Source organism: Anastrepha obliqua, chromosome 1, assembly GCF_027943255.1.
Source record: "Anastrepha obliqua isolate idAnaObli1 chromosome 1, idAnaObli1_1.0, whole genome shotgun sequence".
NCBI lineage: Eukaryota > Metazoa > Arthropoda > Insecta > Diptera > Tephritidae > Anastrepha > Anastrepha obliqua.
In genome coordinates, this window is record NC_072892.1 from 177,325,795 (window position 1) to 177,346,002 (window position 20,208).

At 37.8% G+C, this 20,208-nt stretch overlaps 1 protein-coding gene across 1 annotated transcript in view; it reads left to right on the forward strand.

Annotated features, from left to right (window-relative positions):
* LOC129241817 (chaoptin) overlaps positions 1-20,208 on the forward strand; it is a 77,266-nt gene that overhangs the window by 36,890 nt on the left and 20,168 nt on the right. The window contains exon 3 of the mRNA XM_054878343.1: positions 14,654-14,787. Coding sequence (XP_054734318.1) covers positions 14,654-14,787 — 134 coding nt within the window. The remainder of the gene's footprint in view (positions 1-14,653; positions 14,788-20,208) is intronic.

A 20,208-nucleotide genomic window follows, 5' to 3' on the forward strand; every position in this document is an offset into this window, starting at 1 on the left:
TTTTCAAACAACTTTTTTCTTTATTTTCTCTTTATAAAGGGTTTCCAATAGGAGGTGTTATTTTGAAAAATGCTATTTTTTAATATAAATGATCGGATGTTTATTTCAGGAAGGTATGGCAAACATAGGGAATTTGGTTGCATCGGGCTTAAGAGCTTCGGCATAATAATCTTCATAGTTTCTTACATCAAAGAGCACAATCTAACTGATCTTATTCACTTTAGTAAGGCGATTTTATAAATTGAGTACATAACGACGTATAAAATTAATGACGACTAAGACTAATGATATGCCCATGACAGTCGGTTATACGTTACCAGAATGACCCTTATTAATATCCGGCCAAGGATTGCTGACTCCACACGTATGGAGAATGCTTATGCTGCTACAACAACAATTAAAGACTATGCAACATTTTCTTACATCTTCCACCTTCGATTGCCTTAAGAGGCCTCTAAGGCTAAAACGATAAATTTGTCTAAATTTTTTTTCTTATATAATAAGTAAAATATTTCATTAAACCTTTTTAACATATCCAAAATAAAGCTGTCACAAGCACTCTTTGTTTTATTTCAATTGCAGTTTTTTTTTCTAAAATTCAGCCATTGAAACCCCTGCGACTACTGCATAAAGTTCACTTGGCTAATTCATGATAAATTCATTGGAAACTGGAAACTATATTATGTTCTTATATATATATATGTCATAGTTCCCCAAACCACTATTAGTTCATAAACAGCATTTACACCAAACTCACTGTGTAGAAGTGTGAAAGCAGCGAGATCGAGTGAGCGAGCAATTGGAAATAAATGCTTCGGAAAAACCTTTATCTCCAAAGCCGTTAGTGTTTAGACTCATATTAAAACCTTTTGTTTCTTTTAGTCTATACTTTCCTAAATATTTTACAATACTTTTTTTTATAACACCCTATATCCAACACGTGCTCAGACGACAAAATTAAATTTGAATTTTTTGCATAATTGTGTACAAAAGCACTCAAGCACTAGTGCGAAAAAGTGTGTAAAATTTGAATAAGAATGGTTCACTTTTGAAAAATCATGTCAACTGATTTCAAAACTAGCGTTTTGATGAAAACGCGTTAAAACGTGAAGTACATACACCTGTGTTCAAAATAATAGTAGTGCGGCAAATTACCAAATTTTGTTTGTTTGTTTATAGTTAATCAAAGTTTAGTGAATTCTACGGCCAGTGACATCTGCCCTACCTGATACCTGGCTGCCTTTGCGAGTGGCCCATTTGTACATAAACGGCAAAAACCATATAACTCAGCCACAGCAAATCAATTAAAGGATGGTATCGGTAAATCAGATGGTTTTTTATTTTTTATTTCGCCGTGTCCATGTGGCTGTCAACCCAGAATGAAACAAGGCGAATTCAATATTTGTTTTTTATTTTGCCAATACTTTGCTCTGACAGTCAAACGTACAAAACTTTGTTGTTAGTCTAGTGCCACCACCTGTAATGAATACGCCTTGAATACAACGCTCAAAATTTTGTAAAAAATTAAAAAAAAAAACAAAAATTGTAAAATTCAAAACAAAAATACATACAAATATCCACCAATTTCTAGAAAAAATCTGGATATGCAGTTTTATAACCCATTCAATTTTAGAAGACTTCCGAACATGTAATTTTCATATATGGAAGGAAACTCTCAACACTTCAACGAAAAAAACTTGTCAAAAATCAAGGCGACTTACAAACAAACTTACACTTTATTACACGAAAATTCAATGAGCTACAAAAGTGCATACTATGAAATTTTTTAAGGATAATAGAAATTTTTATAAACATTTTTTATAATCTTGAGTTCTATTGCTTATGTTGTAAAATACACTAAACTTTTATAAAAAAAAAAAAAATTGTTGTGTATTTTTTTTTTTTGAAATTTTTTAAATTTTTATGAATTTCGTACAAAATTTGGAGCTTTGAGTTACATAGCTTTCGCCGTAGAATTCACACAACTTTTATAAAAACCTAAAAAAATGGCTTAAGTAAAAAAAAATATATAACTTGGAAATTCGTCACGCAGCTATAATTTTGAACACAGGTGTATATACCAGATCAGTATGATCTTCCTTTTGTTCTTGATTGGCGTGATAACCGCTTACGTGACTTCGGTCGGAATAAGCTCTTCTCATCCGAGGCTTTGTTTTCGTTTTCATTGGGGAAGAGTTTTTACGTGGCGAGTCCCAAACCCAGCACAAAACAAGATATCCTGGGATGATTTGCCTTTTCACATTAGCTTGTTCTCAGACGGATGATCGGGAGCTACCCGGAGGATACTTGTGCGAAGCCCGGAAGCTGTGAGCTGCTTGGAGCGTATGCAGAAGAATCGTCCAGGCTACTCACAAGTGAATGGTAATCAGAGACTTTCCCCATTTGCGTGGACTTCTACACACGGAATCATCCAACATTAATATGTCCTAATGAGCGGAAATCCTCAAAGCCGTATCTCCTAAACATTCTTTTCGAATTTTGTTGCTTGCAAAGCCTCCCTGGCTTTTCGCCAAGATACAAGTCGCTCTATAGTCGAAATGTCTGCAATGTGAAGTTCATTCAATACTCAAGTAAATAAGTGTAATTTTCAAAATCATAAGTAGTTTCACAGAAATACAAAAATTGTTTCTTTGTTTGATGAAAAGCTAAAATTAGAACAAAAATATAAAATTTCCCACAAAACTATAGTTACATAACTCGCCATAATGGGAATGTTTAAGACACTCTGCTCTGGTTAGTGCGGAAGTTGATGAATGATAAAAAAAAAGAAAATAATAAGTCCACGACATATTCAAGACAATGCAACTGAAACTGAAATAGCGCAAAGCAAGTTGGACCCAAACAAAAAAGGGCAGCGTCGTTATAACAACTCAAATTATCTGCTTATTTGTATTTTACCTAATTTTTTACTACATTCACTTCTTTGTTTGGGTTTAAAGAAACACTTTTGTTAATTTTAAAATTTATTTTATGTCGGTCAACGGCTTATGGGCAAAATGAATATAATTTTGAGCCACATTTCATTAATTTTTTTTTAAGTAGTACTTTGAAGTTTTATCTAAATTTTTTCTTACAATTTTTATTTTTTTTTTATGCTGCGGGAAATTGTTGGCGTTGGTTGAGGACATTACCTCATCTACGATTATAATTTGCATACAAACTTACTTATTTTTCTCATACTATTATTATGCAGATATTTATTTTGTATGAGTTGTGGTTTGTATCAAAGCTTTTTGCTTTGTTTTCACCCTTAACTACTTACCGAAATATTGTCTGTTCAAAAAATTACTACATATGACTTAATAAATAAATTGGCCAAATTTTTAATTAGTCTGTGAATTTTGGTAAAAATGGAAAAATTAGTTTAATTTGAAAAATTAACAAACTTCAGAAAGGAAAGGTCATTTATATGTAATTAGAAGTGCTTTTATGAACTCAGATGATGCATTTAGATTTATGTGAGGTTTGCAGTTCGACCTCATGGCCTTTTGTGCCCAGATGGTGCACTTACAAAGGCGAATTAGTTGCACGAGCTGTTATTATATTTGTAGTTCTGGCCTTGGGCACTTCTAGTGTTGTCATGTACCATCTGCCATTTTCAGTGGAAAATTTTACATATTTTACAAAAAATGCACACAGAATGTTTTTATGAGTGAGCTGTATTAGTGTTGCTTACAATGGCTTTAAACATTTATTTCAGCAAAAGAAATAGAATTAAAGCGTGAAAATATTGCAAAAATTATAAATCTTCCAATAGGGTTTATAAAAATTTAACTGAATGCGAACAAATCTCGCCATTGCTATCAAGAAATATTAGCGCCCACTTTTTCGGGAGAGGCTTAAAACGACAAAAAATTCAAACTAAAGGCACAAAACACCAAAGACTTCAAAAAATTTCCAAAATAAAAATTCTCAAATTCAAAATCTCCAAGTACGAAACCCCGCATATTGCGATGAAAACGAGCCAGGAGGAATTTCATTTTGGGGAATTTCGAGGCCAGGTAAATGGCATTCTTTTGTTGAAACATATTCTCGTGTGAACATAGTCTGAACAAGAAGCAATGTGCAATAAGTTTTACGGTTCGATAAGAGAGGGCGTTGCGACTACACATTTTGACGTGATAACGTCTTATAATTCGATGTAGCCGGCTGCACGCAGCAAAAAATGTGTCGTTATCTTGCTCATGCGTCGTTACCTTGCTTGAACTGCAAGCGAGAGCGCGGAACGAACGACAAAGAGCACAATCGGCCCGTTCGGCAACGTTCGACATCTGGCTCTCTACTACTTGAGTGAGCATACATAAATATGTATGTATATGCGCATATGTATAATACAGGGTGGCTGATGAATTTTGCTACATTAAGAAACTCAAATAACTTTTTTTTTACTGTATGGAATTCATTTATTTTTTTTCAAGTTGAAGGTCATTAAATTTTATTAAATGTAGCTTAACTAGTTTTAAAAATAATTGAATTTAAATGCCCCCCATGCTCGTTGACACAAGTGCGGCATCTTAGTACAAAGTTGTTCATTGCTGCTTTGAGAGTTGCGACAGGAATAGCCGCAATTGTTGCCCGAATGGATTGTTTTAGTTCATCCAAATTTGTTGGCTTTGTTTTATAAACTTCTTGTTTACATAAACCCCACAAGAAAAAGTCAGGTGCAGTAAGGTCAGGCGACCTGGGGGGCCAACGAAATTCGGAGTTTCTTGAAATCAGTTTATTGGGAAATCTTCGCCGCAACTCTGTCATAACAGTCTGGGCTATGTGAGACGTTGCCCCATCTTGTTGAAACCACACAGAGTTGAAAGGAATTCTCTTTCGGCGTAGTTCTGGATAGAAAAATTCTTTCAGCATTTTCAAATAACGGTCTCCAGTAACCGTAACGGCGTGACCATTTTCTTCAAAAAAATAAGGCCCGACAATACAGCGTGAAGAAACCGCACACCACACTGTCACGCGAAGAGGATGCAATTCCGTCTCGTGGAGTATCTGTGGGTTAGAAGTACTCCATATTCGACAATTTTGTTTGTTCACATTGCCGTTTAAATCGAAATGGGCCTCATCAGACATGAAAAGGCAGTTTAACATGTTTTGGTCTTCTTCCACCATTTGCAGGATCTTCTGGCAAAATTCCAAGCGAATCGGCAAGTCTGCTGCATTCAGTTTGTTAACCATTTGAATTTTGTAGGGAAATAAGTCTAAATCTTTGTGCATTATTGTTTGCAAAGACTGTCGGCTGACACCAAGTTGAGCAGATAAGCTTCTTGTTGAAACCCTGGGATTGCTTTGTATAGCTGCAGCTACAACAGCGATCGTTTCCTCCGTCCGAACTGGTGGGTTTCGATGATAAGGCCTTCTTGCGACTGATCCTTGCTCAGCAAAATTATTCACCAGTCTCATTATGGTCCATCTGCTCGGGGGATCGCCGCCAAACATCCGCCTGTACTCCCTCTGTACCAAAACTACGGACTCCAGTGCGTGATAGCGGCGGACTATCCAAATTCTTGTTTGCGTGTCCCAGTTATCCATTTTAATAAATTTTAAAGATCAATCTACAAATTAAAATAAAAATGGAACAGATAACTTAAAAAGAAAAAAAGTTATTCAATTTTTTTTTGGTAGCGGCTTTCATCAGCCACCCTGTATATAAATTCACATATTTGTATTTGCATATGCCTTCTTCTTGCCTTCTTGCCTGTGTGCATGGTAATGAACCATTTCTCTGTTGAGAATAGGACGATGAGGACGATGAGAAGTAGGAAATATGAAAGGGAGTGTTTCGAGTGTAATGTTTCTTGAAAAAGTCAAATCGATGATGGTGCCTCTTCGTGTTGTTGACTTATTAACGTCTGATGCACAATCGAAATTGAACATATCTTTGATGAATTTGATAAATGTTTCGTCATTTTTCACGTTTGTGTAAATGTAACTTCACTTATTCCATTGCGATTCCATTTACCTCCTTCTCTATATCCATACTAAATATCTATCAAACAAATAAAATTAAAATTTTCTTTTGAAAAATGCAACCATCCATCAGTATTTTCTTATGACGTTGTCATATCATATCGTCAGTAAACCGATTTTACAGACAACCTCTTTTTTTGTTTATTATGTTGCAGTTATGTGAAATTTCATTTCAATCTGTCAATTCATTCCTTGCTTACATGCCATTTTGCATTGACCTGTCACAGTATTTTCTACAATGGAAGAGATCAAGTATCGTGCAGTGATTTTGGAAGGTTTAAAAGCAACGGTAATTTATGAGCAAATATTCAAAGTGTATAAGAACACTAGAAAGATAGGTTGCTGAATTTAGATATGGTCGTACAAGTCAGGTCAAGGAAGTCCAAAAACAGCAGCAACTCCAGAAATCGTTGAAAAAATACCTAATATCGTATTGGAAAATCGTCGAGTGACTAAAAGGCATTTAATAGAAGTTCTAGGTATCTCATTGGGCAGTGTAAGCAAAATTTTATCTGAAGTATTGAGTTCCAGAAAGCTGTCTGCACAACGGACAAGAAGACACTCGTATATTTTTAGCAACAGTTAGAACGTTTTCGAAAGGGTAAAGTGGATTTTCTGCGTTGAATCATCACTATAAATGAGACTTGGGTCTATTACTATGATCCTAAATAAAAAAAATGCCTAAAGAGTGGTGTGAACCCGGTTTTTCGGCTACGAAACGAGTTCATGTTACTTACATGGATTACTTGCAAGCTGACAAAAACCAAAAACAAAACAAAACAATAAAACTAACTAAAGGAAAAAATTTGTAAAACAAATACCCAGTTTGCAAAAAAAAAATTATTTTTCATCAGGACAATGCACCGAGTATTTCACAAGAGCATTTTGACAATGACTATGATTCACCGCGAATTAAAGTTCGAATTGTTGTAGCATCCACGGCATTCACCAGACTTAGCCACTAGCGACTCCATCTATTTCCAGACCTAAAAACATTCATGCGTGGAAATGCATGTTCATAAAATGATGAGGTCATAAGAGCTGTGGAAGAATATTTTGCAGCCCGTTCCAGACGGAATTCATAAATTGGAATATCGTTGGAATAAGTGATTTGATGTTCAGGGAGACTATACTGAATATTTAACTGTATTTCAAATCATAAAATTGTGTTTTTCTTAACGAAACGCAAAACTTATTGAACAATCTAGTATTTATTGCTGTTATGGTGACAATTTTACTTCGTATCCTTTTTTAATTCCAAACTAAATTTATGACCTTTTTAATTGGTTACACTTCGAGTGCCGGACCTTGTACATTAATTTGCTTTCGCATTCAGTTTCATTTTTCCTTCTACGTACATATATTGGTGTGTCGTCTGCTACATTACTATTTTACAATGCTTTAAAACGTTTTCAATATCATTTATGTAAATATACATAAATAGTAGAGCATCTAGGATAGGTTCTAGGTGGGACTCCTATTTCTATAGGGCGTTTTTTTTAGAGGTTAGGTTTTCAAGTTGGCACTACTTTTTTCGTAGATGGTCTTTTTGACAGCTGTCACTTGATTTATGCTCAGTTTGGTTTGCCATTTCATAATGAATAGACTTACACCTGAACAACGTTTGCAAATCGTGCAAATTTATTACGAAAATAATGGTTCGGTTCGCGCGACGCATCGAAGAAAATTTTGTTCAGCGATGAAGCTCACTTTTGGTTGAATGGGTATGTCAATAAGCAAAATTGTCGCATTTGGAGTGAACATAATCCACAAGCCATTGCTGAGACGCCGTAACATCCTCAAAAAGTCACTGTTTGGTGTGCTCTATGGGCAGAGGGAATCATTGGTCCATATTTCTTTAAAAATGAAGCCGGCCATAATGTTACAGTCAATGGAGAGCGCTATAGAGCCATGATTAATGACTTTTTCGTGCCTGAATTGGACGATGTTGATGTGGACGACCTTTGGTTCCAACAAGACGGCGCACCATGCCATACAGCCAACGCAACAATCGATTTATTGAAGGAAACTTTTGGTGAGCGCATTATCTCGCGCCGTGGACCTATGGCGTGGCCTCCAAAATCGTGCGATATAACACCGCTGGACTATTTCTTGTGGGGCTATGTGAAGTCGCTTGTCTACGCAGATAAGCCCGAGACGATTGACGTCTTGGAAGAGAATAATCCGCGCGTTATTGCTGACATACGGCCCCAATTGCTGCAAAAAGTGGTCGAAAATTGGGCCTCTCGGCTGGAATTTATTCGAGCCAGCCGCGGCGGCCACTTACCCGAAATCATTTTTAAAACATAATGGCAAACCCTTATCTTTATAATAAAGCTAAATTCTTGGCCAAAACATTAAATTATATACGTTTTATTTCATCTTGAAAACCTAACCTCTAAAAAAAACACCCTTTACTTTTCCAAATCTATAGAGACGCATCCATTTACTTTGGTTTTTTGAGTCCTTTCAGTTAGATCGGAATTGAGCCATTTTAATTCATTATTCCATAAATTTTTTTAATTTCTCTGACAATTTTCCCTTTCTATTGTTTTGAAAACTCTTTTAAAGTCTAAAAGTCTACAGCCATAATTTTAGTTTCTTTCTCTCAATATTTTTCCACTCGTTTATTAGGTAGTCTACTGCAGCTTCGCATGAATATTTCTTTCTGAAAGGTTATTTTTTCCCCATATTTTTAAAGCTGTTCTTTGAAAACTTTCTCAAGCAGTTTTTCTAAGGTTTCTAAGACATTGATTGGCCTGAATTGAGCGCATTTGTCTGTATCTTTAATTTTTTCTACAGGCGCCATCATTGAATCTTTCCACGATTTTGGACAATCTCCTTTGGATAGTGAACTATTAATGATCCTCAGTAATGTAGGACTTAGCGTAACCCAATGATTTAATAATAATGTTGGACTAATATTATCGAGACCAGATTTGGGAACTTCGAGGCAAGGTAAACGCATTTACTGTTGAAACATGATTCTCGTGTGAACATTGCCTGAAGAAGAGTGGTATTAAAACAAGTTTTGATTTGTACCGCGAAAAATCTATAAATTAAGCTTTTGCGTATCTAATTTTACCCCACTAAATTTAAAAATCTCTGAAAAATTGTTTATCAAGACATAATCTCTGAAGATTATTAAAAATATGGATTTCAGCATAAAAATATTAACAAATTAACGAAGCATGTCGGGCGTTTGTTGATTACAAATATTGAAAAATGTATGCTAAGGTTAGTGAGCTGCTGGGTGTTTTAATCGAAGAAGATTTGGCAAGTAAAATTAATTAAACGCTTTCGAAAGTTTACATTGGCTAGATAATGGTTTTGAGTGTGATGCTTATCGTAGTGGTTGTTAAATAATTAATCATCATATTATAACACAGTTTAATTAAAAAACTAAAAAAAAAACAAATTCTTTACTGCAGTGCATCCAACTGCTCGCACACGTAATTATGTTCACTTTAGTAACTCCTAATTCTTTTATAATCTACTTATAAAGTTTCAATTATTTTTTTTGTTGTGTTTTTTGTTTTTATTAGCAGACGCGCGTTAGTCCATTGCGAATGTGGCGGTCTCACACGTCAGGCTATTACTCGAAACGCTTCAATTGCGAACATCCAACCTGTCATTATTCGCCTATGCCAAGCGCAAAATGATTTGCATCACAATTACTTGCGTGCAAACATATTTACGAGCCCACATATACATATATACACACAAACGTACATACATACAGACATACATACATACATACATAACCAAATATGTTCTCCGCAGCCTGCTAACGAAAAATTGCCTCCAACTAGTTTCCACTTTTGCGGCTTATGTAAATTTCTGAAAGCATCTTCAACTCATAAATGCCGATTGCGTGCCGTTGGGTTTGCTGTATTTTGTTTGGCTTTTTTCACATTTTTTTTTTTTTTGTTTTTTGTATTTTTTTTGTTGCTTTGCATGAATTTGTGCAGACTTTTATGAGTATTTATGTAGGTGCGGAGGCAACACCTGCGCTTCAGCGATTATTTCGGTTACTAAAAATTTTACTATTTGAGTATTTCCTCATCGCTGAAATATTTGGTGCACGATTTACAAGCGTAGACGCCGGCTAGTTTAAGATTTATGCTTACATGTTAATTTTGTTTTTTTTTTTGTTTGCCTTTTTTGGTTAAATTTAAGTGTATCATTTCAACTATGTAACTGGGGCATGCATGTGTGCGCACACATACACATAAACAGTTCTGCTCGAATAGGCCTTTGTAGACGCTAAGTGGAGTTGGTTAAAAAGAAGAAGAGGAAGAAGATGGGAAGCCAGTTTTGTGCACAGTCCAAAAAATAGTTAAAATGAAGAAGAAGGGGAAAAGCCAGTTATGGTTATAGTCCAAAAAATGTTCTATATTCTAAAACAAAAATTTCCGAGACCAGTTTTTCAAATGGTCCATCGCCCTGTATACGCAATTATTTTGAAGAATAGCGTGTTCTACTCTCTATAATTTGAAAAAAAAAAAACATAACCAAAAAACTTAAACAAAGTTGTTTGATATTGCATGCAATAATTGTATTTGAATAACAGAAAGTTATTGCATTGCACGCGGCAAGACAATACTTTTGTTGATCATCTGAAGTCTAAATGATGGAATGAATGGATTTTCCAAAACCTCAGCGGGCAACATTAACTAACTAATTCCAAAACAAAAACCACAGGTTTCTAAATTTATTCGATATAGTTGAAGATACTAGCTTTGAGCTTTCTAGATTTATTATGGTTGTCAGCACAAATATATTACTAACCGAGCAGGAAATTCCAAACGTGTAAAGTATAACAACAGACCTACGAGGTGTGTTCAAAAAATGAAGTGAATTTTAATTTTTTTCAAAGTAGTCCCTCTCAATTATAATACTCGTACACTTCTGTCAGCGTTTTTTCCTTGAAGCTGTTCTGATATGCATTTTTGGTATGTCCTTGAACTCTCTTAGCGATTCGGTTTTTTATCTCCTCAATCGTCGCAAAACGCCGTCCTTTCATGGGTCTCTTCAATTTTGGGAACAGGAAAGGCTAGCAGGGGGCAAATCTGGTGAATACGGTGACTAGGGCATGATAACGGTGTAATCTCTCACAAGCAAAGATGAGTAAGCAGTTGCATTATCATGAAGCAAAAGCCATGCATTTTTTTCACGCAAACCCCTCACAACTTCAAGTTAATACTTCTTATTTACCGTACGATCTTGTGGTAAGAACTACTGATACTCTACGCCATGGTAATGGAAAAAACCAGTGAGCAAACCCCTGAAATTGGTCGAAACTTGGCGTACTTTTTTGGTCTTGGCTCTCCTGGACTCTTCCATTGGGGCGATTGGGCTTTGGTTTCGAGGTTATAACCATATACCCATGATTCTTCACCATGATGACCCTTTTAAGCAAATCTGGATCATCTTTGACGTCATTCAACTATTCCTAAGCGTTGCTCAAGCGACGTTGCTTTTGATCAAAATTCAGCAATTTTGGAACGAACTTCGCTGCCACACGCTTCATGCCTTAAATTTCCGAAAAAATTGCATGGCTTGCGCCAACCGATCTGCCGACATCCTCAGCAACTTCTCTAATTGTGATTCGGCGATTCTTCATAACAATTTTCCTCACTTTCTCAACATTTTCATCGGTTGTTGATGTGCTGGGACGTCCAGAGCTAGCGTCGTCATTCACATCTTCTCGACCTTCTGTGAAAAGCATGTTCTACCCATTAAACATTTTTTGGACTCAGAGTACTCTCACCGTATGCCACGGTTAACATTTCAAGTGTTTTTGACCACTTAATTCCATTTTTTACACAAAATTTTATGCAACTTCTTTCATCAATTTTTTTCGATAGCAGAAAATCGCCGAACTCTCAAAACACTTGTCTTATTTATGCCTCTAACAAGCAAGCTAATATGCTATATTGCTAAAATTGTGATCATATCTTCGAGACGAGTACGAACATAAAAAATAATAAATTTGAAAATTCACCTTATTTTTTGAACACACCTCCTATGTATGATAAGTGTATTATTGGAATTTAATTTTGTACTAATAGTCACTTCGACAATATTATTGAACTTTTTTTCGCTTTCTTACTAGGTAGCTAGAAGTGGTAGTCGGTCTTTGAACCAACTCACTTAGACCCTCACCGATCCATTGTGCTACCACAGCAGAAGTTTGCCTGTTACTCTTCGTTAAACCTTTTTGTTTTAAGTGCAAACCCATTGATCTGGCTGGCACTTATATCCATCTCTAAGAGCATCAGTATCATTCAAGAGCAATGGGCCAAAGTTTCTAAACCTAGTGGCATGCCACGCAGGACAGTGACAAATAAAGTCCGGCATTTTATTATTTTATTTTCTTATTCCTTCTCAATCTCCAGAGTAAATATAGATCTTTCTAAAGGTAGTCACATCTTTGCCTAGCTAGACAGCTGCCTCAATAATGGTTTCATCCTGAAATACACTACAGTGATTAGGAAGACGAGCCGAAACGCTTACTTTTGTCTTCTTACCGCAGACGCCAAAGCCAACTTTATCGTCAAGCTTTGAGCCATCAGTCAAGTACCGTAAGCAGTTTTTCCTACCAAATATATCGTTACCAAAAGCCAAGGTCTACAGAATTCATGCACCTTTTGGAATAGACAGCAGTATTCTTGTAGCAATGACAAGAAGACACATCGAAGATTGCAACTGGATGTTGAGCTCGATTGTCAAATCACTGGAAATCTCACTCGTCTGGGTTATCAGCAATAGGAGCATCATAGTAACGACATCGCTGAAAATTTACCAGAGCCGTAGTTTGTTTTGTTAAAAAATCTAGAAAAGCAGCACTGCGGTTTCTACACGGAGTGACTAACAGGGAACTTTACTTGAAATTCACGAAATGGTTCAACCAAAATGGAACAAAATACCCACCTCGCCTAGCAGATTTTACATAATACAAGTTATGAACAAAAGACCATCTGAAAGATCCAAGAATAGATATTTTCGGACTAGCAGCTACGGTTATAGGACATTGACTGACTTAAGGATAGTAAGGAAAATGTCATTCACTATATCTGACAAGCTCTGCTGATTTATACAAAATATTAAGCTGATTCTAAGAGCAAACTCTAAAGATCTCTAAGTTCTCAATGGCCAGCGTAAATAGATTCATAGACGAGTCTAAAACGATTGCTACCATAAGAATTACCCCTGCATGCATTTGCTGGAGCCTGAGCCACTTCTAAGCGTGTTAGGAGTCACCTCTTTAATCCTCTTCAATCTTCACTGATAAGATCCATGGCAAAAGACATAAGACATTAAATGACATTCATTATGAGACTCTTACCACCTTCCCAAGCTCCCGTATGCCGTTAGCGTAAGGCGACCACCACCTATCGCTGACGAAGAACTTCAGTTGCCTCGCGAGACCTCCATAACTTTGGCTCAATTGCGTTCTGGATATTGTAGCAGGTTAAACTTTTATGGACTTATCCAGAATAGACCCTGGCATACTCAAAATATAATTTGTTCGGCATGTGAGGGCATACCGCATGATGTGCGCATACTCTCCAAAACCCACTCACCTAACACCCCTCTCTCTCTCTCTCTCTGGGTCCAACCTGTCGAAACAGCACGCTTCCTGGGCCTACCGTTAGGTGAGTTAGAGGATGACGATCGATGGCTTCACCGCGTTGGCAGGACCTAGTAAACTGCTACAAGAATGAATCCTAAATACTTAATATATCTATATTTTCTTTTTTAAATACATCCTCGAAATTATTACAAAGCCACCAAATATTGACTGGTATTGACTATTTATTTATTCATTTTTTAATTTCAATTATTTTTTTTTATAAAAATATATATTTGTAGTATATATTTGGGCAGTTTTATAGCTCATAAATTTTAGCATCCCTGAGTGCAAATTTCAAGTCGTTCAAAATTTTCATTGATTTCTGATACTTTTTTTTATTTTTTTTCCATTTCGCATTTTCCCTGTATCAAAAAAACATGCATTCGTTACAAAGAAAAAATAAGTAAACCTTAAGGGAAAAAATTATCAAAAATTATGCAAAATTTTAAGCACCTTCAAGCTCTCATTTTATGAATGAGAAAAAAAGTTGATAACAAATCTTGAAATTTCGATTGAAATCTCTTGAATTTTCATAAATTTCTTGTAAAGTTTGAAATTTGGACTGTTATGGTTTTTGTTATAAAATAAACTGCATTTTTATAAAAAAGAAAAATTATTGAAATTAAAAAATAAATAATTAAATAGTCAAAACTTGCCCACTCGCGTTGCGTCTATAAAAATTTCGAGAGGTGTATGTTTATTTTATGTATACATGCATATTTTTTACAATTTTTATTAAATCGATTAAATCGTGCTCATAGAAATTTGTCTCTATTTACATATCGCATTCCCCATTCCACTGTCACTAAGTCATAAACTTGAACTTTTTTACAAGCAATTAATATTCATTAGCAAATTTCTAAATGATATGAATTTTGAATTAAGTGAACCGAATTTCCTGTGTAAATAATTAAATATAAACATAATTTGCCACGCAATTCATTATAAGCAAACGCCTAACGTCATGTCTTATTTGTTTATAATATTATGGTACATTTACAAATTTCCTTCGGTTTCTTGCAGATGCAGCACCCACACAGCCACATGCGACGAATACGACACTTCAACATCTTTCTGCTGCTGCTGCTCTACTTGTCACAAATCAAAGCTTGGCGACCATGTCCGGAGCTCAGTCCAGCTTTGCGTTTACCCTGCAGGTGAGTCAGCCATATCGAAGACGTGTCTAGCAATATCCGCACACACCTTTGGGAACATAGACACATTTATTTAAGCACCCCTGTAGGAAAATTGATTTTGAGTTAACCTTTAAATTTTAGTTAATTTTTTCCATTAGTAATTGGACAATTGTCTAACGTTTAATTAATTTTTTGATTCGGCACGAAGGTCGTTTGAAAATTCCATGCAAAGTCAGAGAGGTGGCACTACTGGCACGTATCGAGGTTATGTTTAGTTACTAGCATCTCTTGGAAGAACATACACTAAGTTTCAGCCAAATCAGTCTGTTTCTATGTGTTTGGCGTTCGTTTGAATCGTGGAGGTCGAGTGATTTTCCTTTCCATCCTTTCCGTCACGATATGCCACCAACTCACGCCACAGCAGTTGTGGTCACAAAATTAAAGGAAATAGAGTTCCAACTCTATGGACTACAACTCCTTGGACTAATATTTGTTCCCCAATTTGAAAAAATGGCTGGCGAGAAAAAGATTTTATTCAAACGACAATATGATTGCAAAAATAAATGGCAGGCTTGGGCAAAAAAATAAATCTAGGACGAATTTCCCGGTAGCCCTGTAGGTTTATATCAATCTCGCTACCGTTAGACTGTTAGAAATACTCGCCACGTGAACAAAGGTATAATACTTCTTCTTCTTAATTGGTGCGATTACCGCTTACGCGATTTTGGCCGAATTCAACAAAGTGCGCCAGTCGTTTCTTTCTCGTGCTAACCGGCGCCAATTGAACACACCAAGTGAAGCCAAGTCCTTCTCCACCACCTGATCTTTCCAACGCAGAGGAGGCCTTACTCTTCCTCTGCTACCACCAGCTGGTACCGCATCGAATACTTTCAGAGCCGGAACCTTTGTATCCATTCGGACGACATGTCCCAGCCAGCGTAGCCGCTGGATCTTTATTCGCTGCGCCATGTCTATGTCGTCGTAAAGCTCATACAGCTCATCGTTCCATCACCTGCGATATTCGCCGTTGCCAACGTGCAAAGGTCCAAAAATCTTACGCAGAATCTTTCTCTCAAACACTCCAAGAGTCGCTTCATCGGATGTTGTCATAGTTCAAGCTTCTGTGCCATACGGTAGGACGGGCACGATGAGAGCCTTGTAGAGAGTTAGTTTTGTTCGTCGAGGGAGGACTTTACTACTTCATTATTAGTCCAAAGTAGCACTTGTTGGCAAGAGAGATTCTCCGTTGAATTTCCAGGCTGATATTGTTATCGGTGTTAATGCTGCTAAATACACGATAAAGGTATAATACTAAGAAAACGTCTCGCCAGCCTTTCTCGCTTTTTCACTGCGAGAAATCTCCAATTTGCTTCTACTAAATCAAGCGACAGCTAAAGGGGAATGTCGATGGCACACCAATACTGACCGTTAGCTACGCCTCCTGATGCCACCCCTGCAACTCCTTCACAACGATGCTTCTATGCTCCCGGTTCAGGATCACAGCAAAAGGTTCAGTCCTAGAGCCTGGGCCATCTCCGAAAGAAGTCAAGAGACATATTTTCAACTACACTGACGAGGCAAAACACAACGGCAACTACTGTACCGAAGAGTATATAGACGGACGGTAAACGACATTGATCGGAAGACTCTGAACACCTTCCTAAACTACCGGCCCCTGAATGCCATTATCGGGGGACAACCACCACCTATTGCAGAAGAAGAGCTTCAGCTGCCTCGCGGACCCGCGTAAGATTAAACTCCTACTTATCCAGAATAGAATCTGACATACTGAGTGTATATGCCGGACATATGGCATATGAAGGCACACCGCACGATACTAAACACCATTTCACATGCCCTCTCAAACTCACTTACTTAGCACCCCTCACTCGCTTGGCCTTACGTGCCGAAACAGCACGCTTCCTGGGCCTACCGTTACCGCGTCAACGACCATCCTTGAATGGCTTTCATGCAGAGTATAGAGCACGAAAGCAGGAACTGAAAAAAGCAATTAGAGAAAGCAAAAATCGTTGCTTCAAACAAATGCGAGATGGTGCAGATACTGACTCCTGGAGACTGGCGTATAAAACGGTCATGCAAAAGGTGAAAGGCCCAAGAGCACCGCAGCCCACATGTCCACAATTGCTGCAACAAATAATAGTGGCGCTCTTTCCTCCACAGGGGGAAACAAGCGACGAGGAATATGGCTAGATGCAATCCCAAACGTGCAACCGGTGACACCGAAAGTAGTGCTAAACACACTAAAACGTGTAAAAGACTGTTAGGCGCCTGGCTCAGAAGGGGTTCCTAACATTGCACTTAAAACGCGATACGGGCTAAACCCCAGATGTTCACAAGCCTATACAGTGCTTCCCTGGCCAAAGGCACCTTCCCGAAGCGATGGAAATTGCAAGGATTGGTGCTGCTACTTAAACCAGGCAAGCAACCTGACCAACCATCTGCATACAGACCTCTTTGTATGTTGGACACAGAAGGGAAAACTTTTGAACGTATCATATGTGATCGCCTGCAGGAGAGCTTAGAAAGCCGCAGCGGACTCTCTGATAAACAGTTTGGCTTCCGATGAGCAAGGGCAACCGTGGATGCTATCCGAATAGTCACAGACATAGCTCGGGAAACTATCAGTGGGGGAAGCTCCTCCATAAAATACTGTGCAGTCATCACATTGGTAGTAAAGAATGCTTTCAATTCGGCAAAATGGTCTAACATACTGCTAGCCCTAAAACTTTTGAAAGTGCCATGTTATCTCTTATGCATCACCAGAAGCTATTTCAGCAACCGTATTCCAAAAAAAAACGGAATTACTGCTGGGGCCCTTCAGGGATCGGTCCTGGGGCCAACACTCTGGAACGTTATGTACGACGGGGTCTTCAAACTGAAACTTCCCGATAAGGTGGAGATCGTAGGATATGCTGATGATATTGCGCTGGTAGCTGTAGACAAGCAGTTAGATCAGCTGGAAGCAAAATGTAACGATGCAGAAAACCGAGGTCGTGCTTATGACGATCACGGTTGGCGGACACGAAATATTCTCACAGGAGGCGATTAAATATCTCGGAGTCATGCTCAACACGAGGCTAAACTTCAAGCATCATCTGGCAGCAATTAATTGTAAAGCTGCGACTATCAATGGCGCACTAGCGAGAATTCTGTCTAACATAGGTGGCCCGCAAGGAGAGAGGGGACGACTCATATCAATTGTGACAGACTCTATCGTATTATATGCGGCGCCGACGCAGCGCACTACGTACTGCATGCGCTTATAAAACGGTATCAGACGACGGAATATGCGTTATTGCTAGAGAGATACCAGTGGATATTCATGCGATGGAGCTGTGTCGCCTCTATGGAGTAAAAGGAGTGAAACCGACGATAGCAGAAAAGGCTGTGGAAAGCACGCGATCGATGGTTGAATGGCAAAGAAGATGCGATGAGTCAACCAAAGGCCGGTGGACTTACAAACTCATACCATACCTTGAAGGGTGGATATCTACACCGTTTCCAGCTGGCCAACAGCTCTTTTTGCCCGAGTTGCTCGAATACAGCCGAGAGCGCAGAACATGTGGCCTTTCACTGCAGACATTTCAGTGAAGAACGAGCAATACTGGCGAAGGCATCCGAACACCCGCCATCCCACGCAAGACTCGACCAGGATATGTGCTCGACCATCACTAAATGGGACGCCGCAAAAACGTTCGCGGCTACAGTCGTGACGAGGCTCAACCGCATTAACTGGGAAAGGAAAGCCCAGAAACGACAGCGGCAGTTGCTACTCCAGCAACAACAGCGGAAGCAGCAGTAGAAGCGGAAAGATAGACTAAGTATTCAATACTATTAAGATATTAAATTAATTAGGTAGCAAGACCAGCTAGATTATTTCTTATGCAATGTACTTAATCCAGCTAACTCATAATTCGACAGTTCTTAGGAGAAAAGGAAGGAAAAAAACAAAAAAATAGGTGACTACACCGCACAGGCAGGGCCTAGTAAACTGCTACAACAACAATAACAACTCAGTGAGTAAGGCTATAAAAATAGTTTTTCATTGCACCTGTAGATCTGATTAGACTTATTTAGAACTAGTGATTATCGGGGTACAGAGGACTAGTTCGGTTTTGCCGCAATAGTTGATGATATATTTAGTGCTAGCGCTGAATCGGAAATCCAAATCACTTGCTGTCTGCAGGGATGCTACTCTATGCTTGTACGTGCGTATATGTATGTACTCCCATTTATGTGCAAATATAAATTAATGAAAAGCTTAACCGCCAATAACCAGCTTGACAGGTATACCAGCCATCAATTTCCATGTTAATTTGAGCTAATGAAAAAAATTATTCTACACACTCGCACCCATGCTGAGGAGTTTGAAATGGAGAATTGATTTCCGCATTCACTACATATCAAATTTATGCTATCCATATGCACATACAGTGCACTCGCGAAAACTCGAACACACGATAACTCGAACATTCGGAAACTTGAACATTTTTTTTTTCATTTTTCTTTGACTACTTTAAAACTCGAACAATTATTTTCTTTTTTCATGGAAAAACATGTGAGAAACTGTCATTTTGCATGTGCTGTAACGGCCAGTATTCAAATTTTTGTCCTTATGTGCGTCTTTTGTTTCATTCTAAGGCGCCACACTGGCTAGGTTTCTTGCTAATTACGGAACTTTTCTTTTAAATTTATTGATATTTGTCAGTGATACACGGGATTTTGCGCGGTTAAGATCAAATTTATTTGCGTTTTATAATGAGACGAAAACTAAATGTTTTGAGTTTATCAAAAAAGGTTGAAATAATTAACGAGGCCAAGAATGGCGTTAGTATCACAGCTCTATCCAAAAAATATAACACTGCCAAGTCCACAATTTGTGGAATTGTGAAAAATGAAAACAAAATTTTGGAATGCGTTAATAACACTCTATAAGGCCCTGGAAAACGTAAAACGCTTCGCGCTTCAGAATTGCCAAAAATGGAAAAAAAACTTTACGTGTGGTTTTTATTACAACGCAGCAAGAATTATGCTATAAATGGATTAATTTTAAAAGAGAAAGCTAAGGAGTTACATGCCAAATATGGCGAGAATGGCTGAACCTTCTTTGCCAGCGATGGATGGCTACAAAATTAAAAAAAACGGCATGGCATACGATTGATTTCAATCTCAGGGGAAAAACTATCCTCGCGACCAGAGTTAGTGGAGCCTTTCAAAACTCAGTTACAAGCTAAAATTCAGGAGCTTCAACTATGCCCAGAACAAATTTACAACGCAGATGAATCCGGGTTATATTGGAAGCTCCTTCCGGGAAAATCATACGTCTCTAGAATGGAAAAGCAGGCACCGGGAAACAAATCTGAAAAACAGCGCATCACATTTCTGGCGTGTGCGAATGCTACTGGGAAACACAAGGTTAAA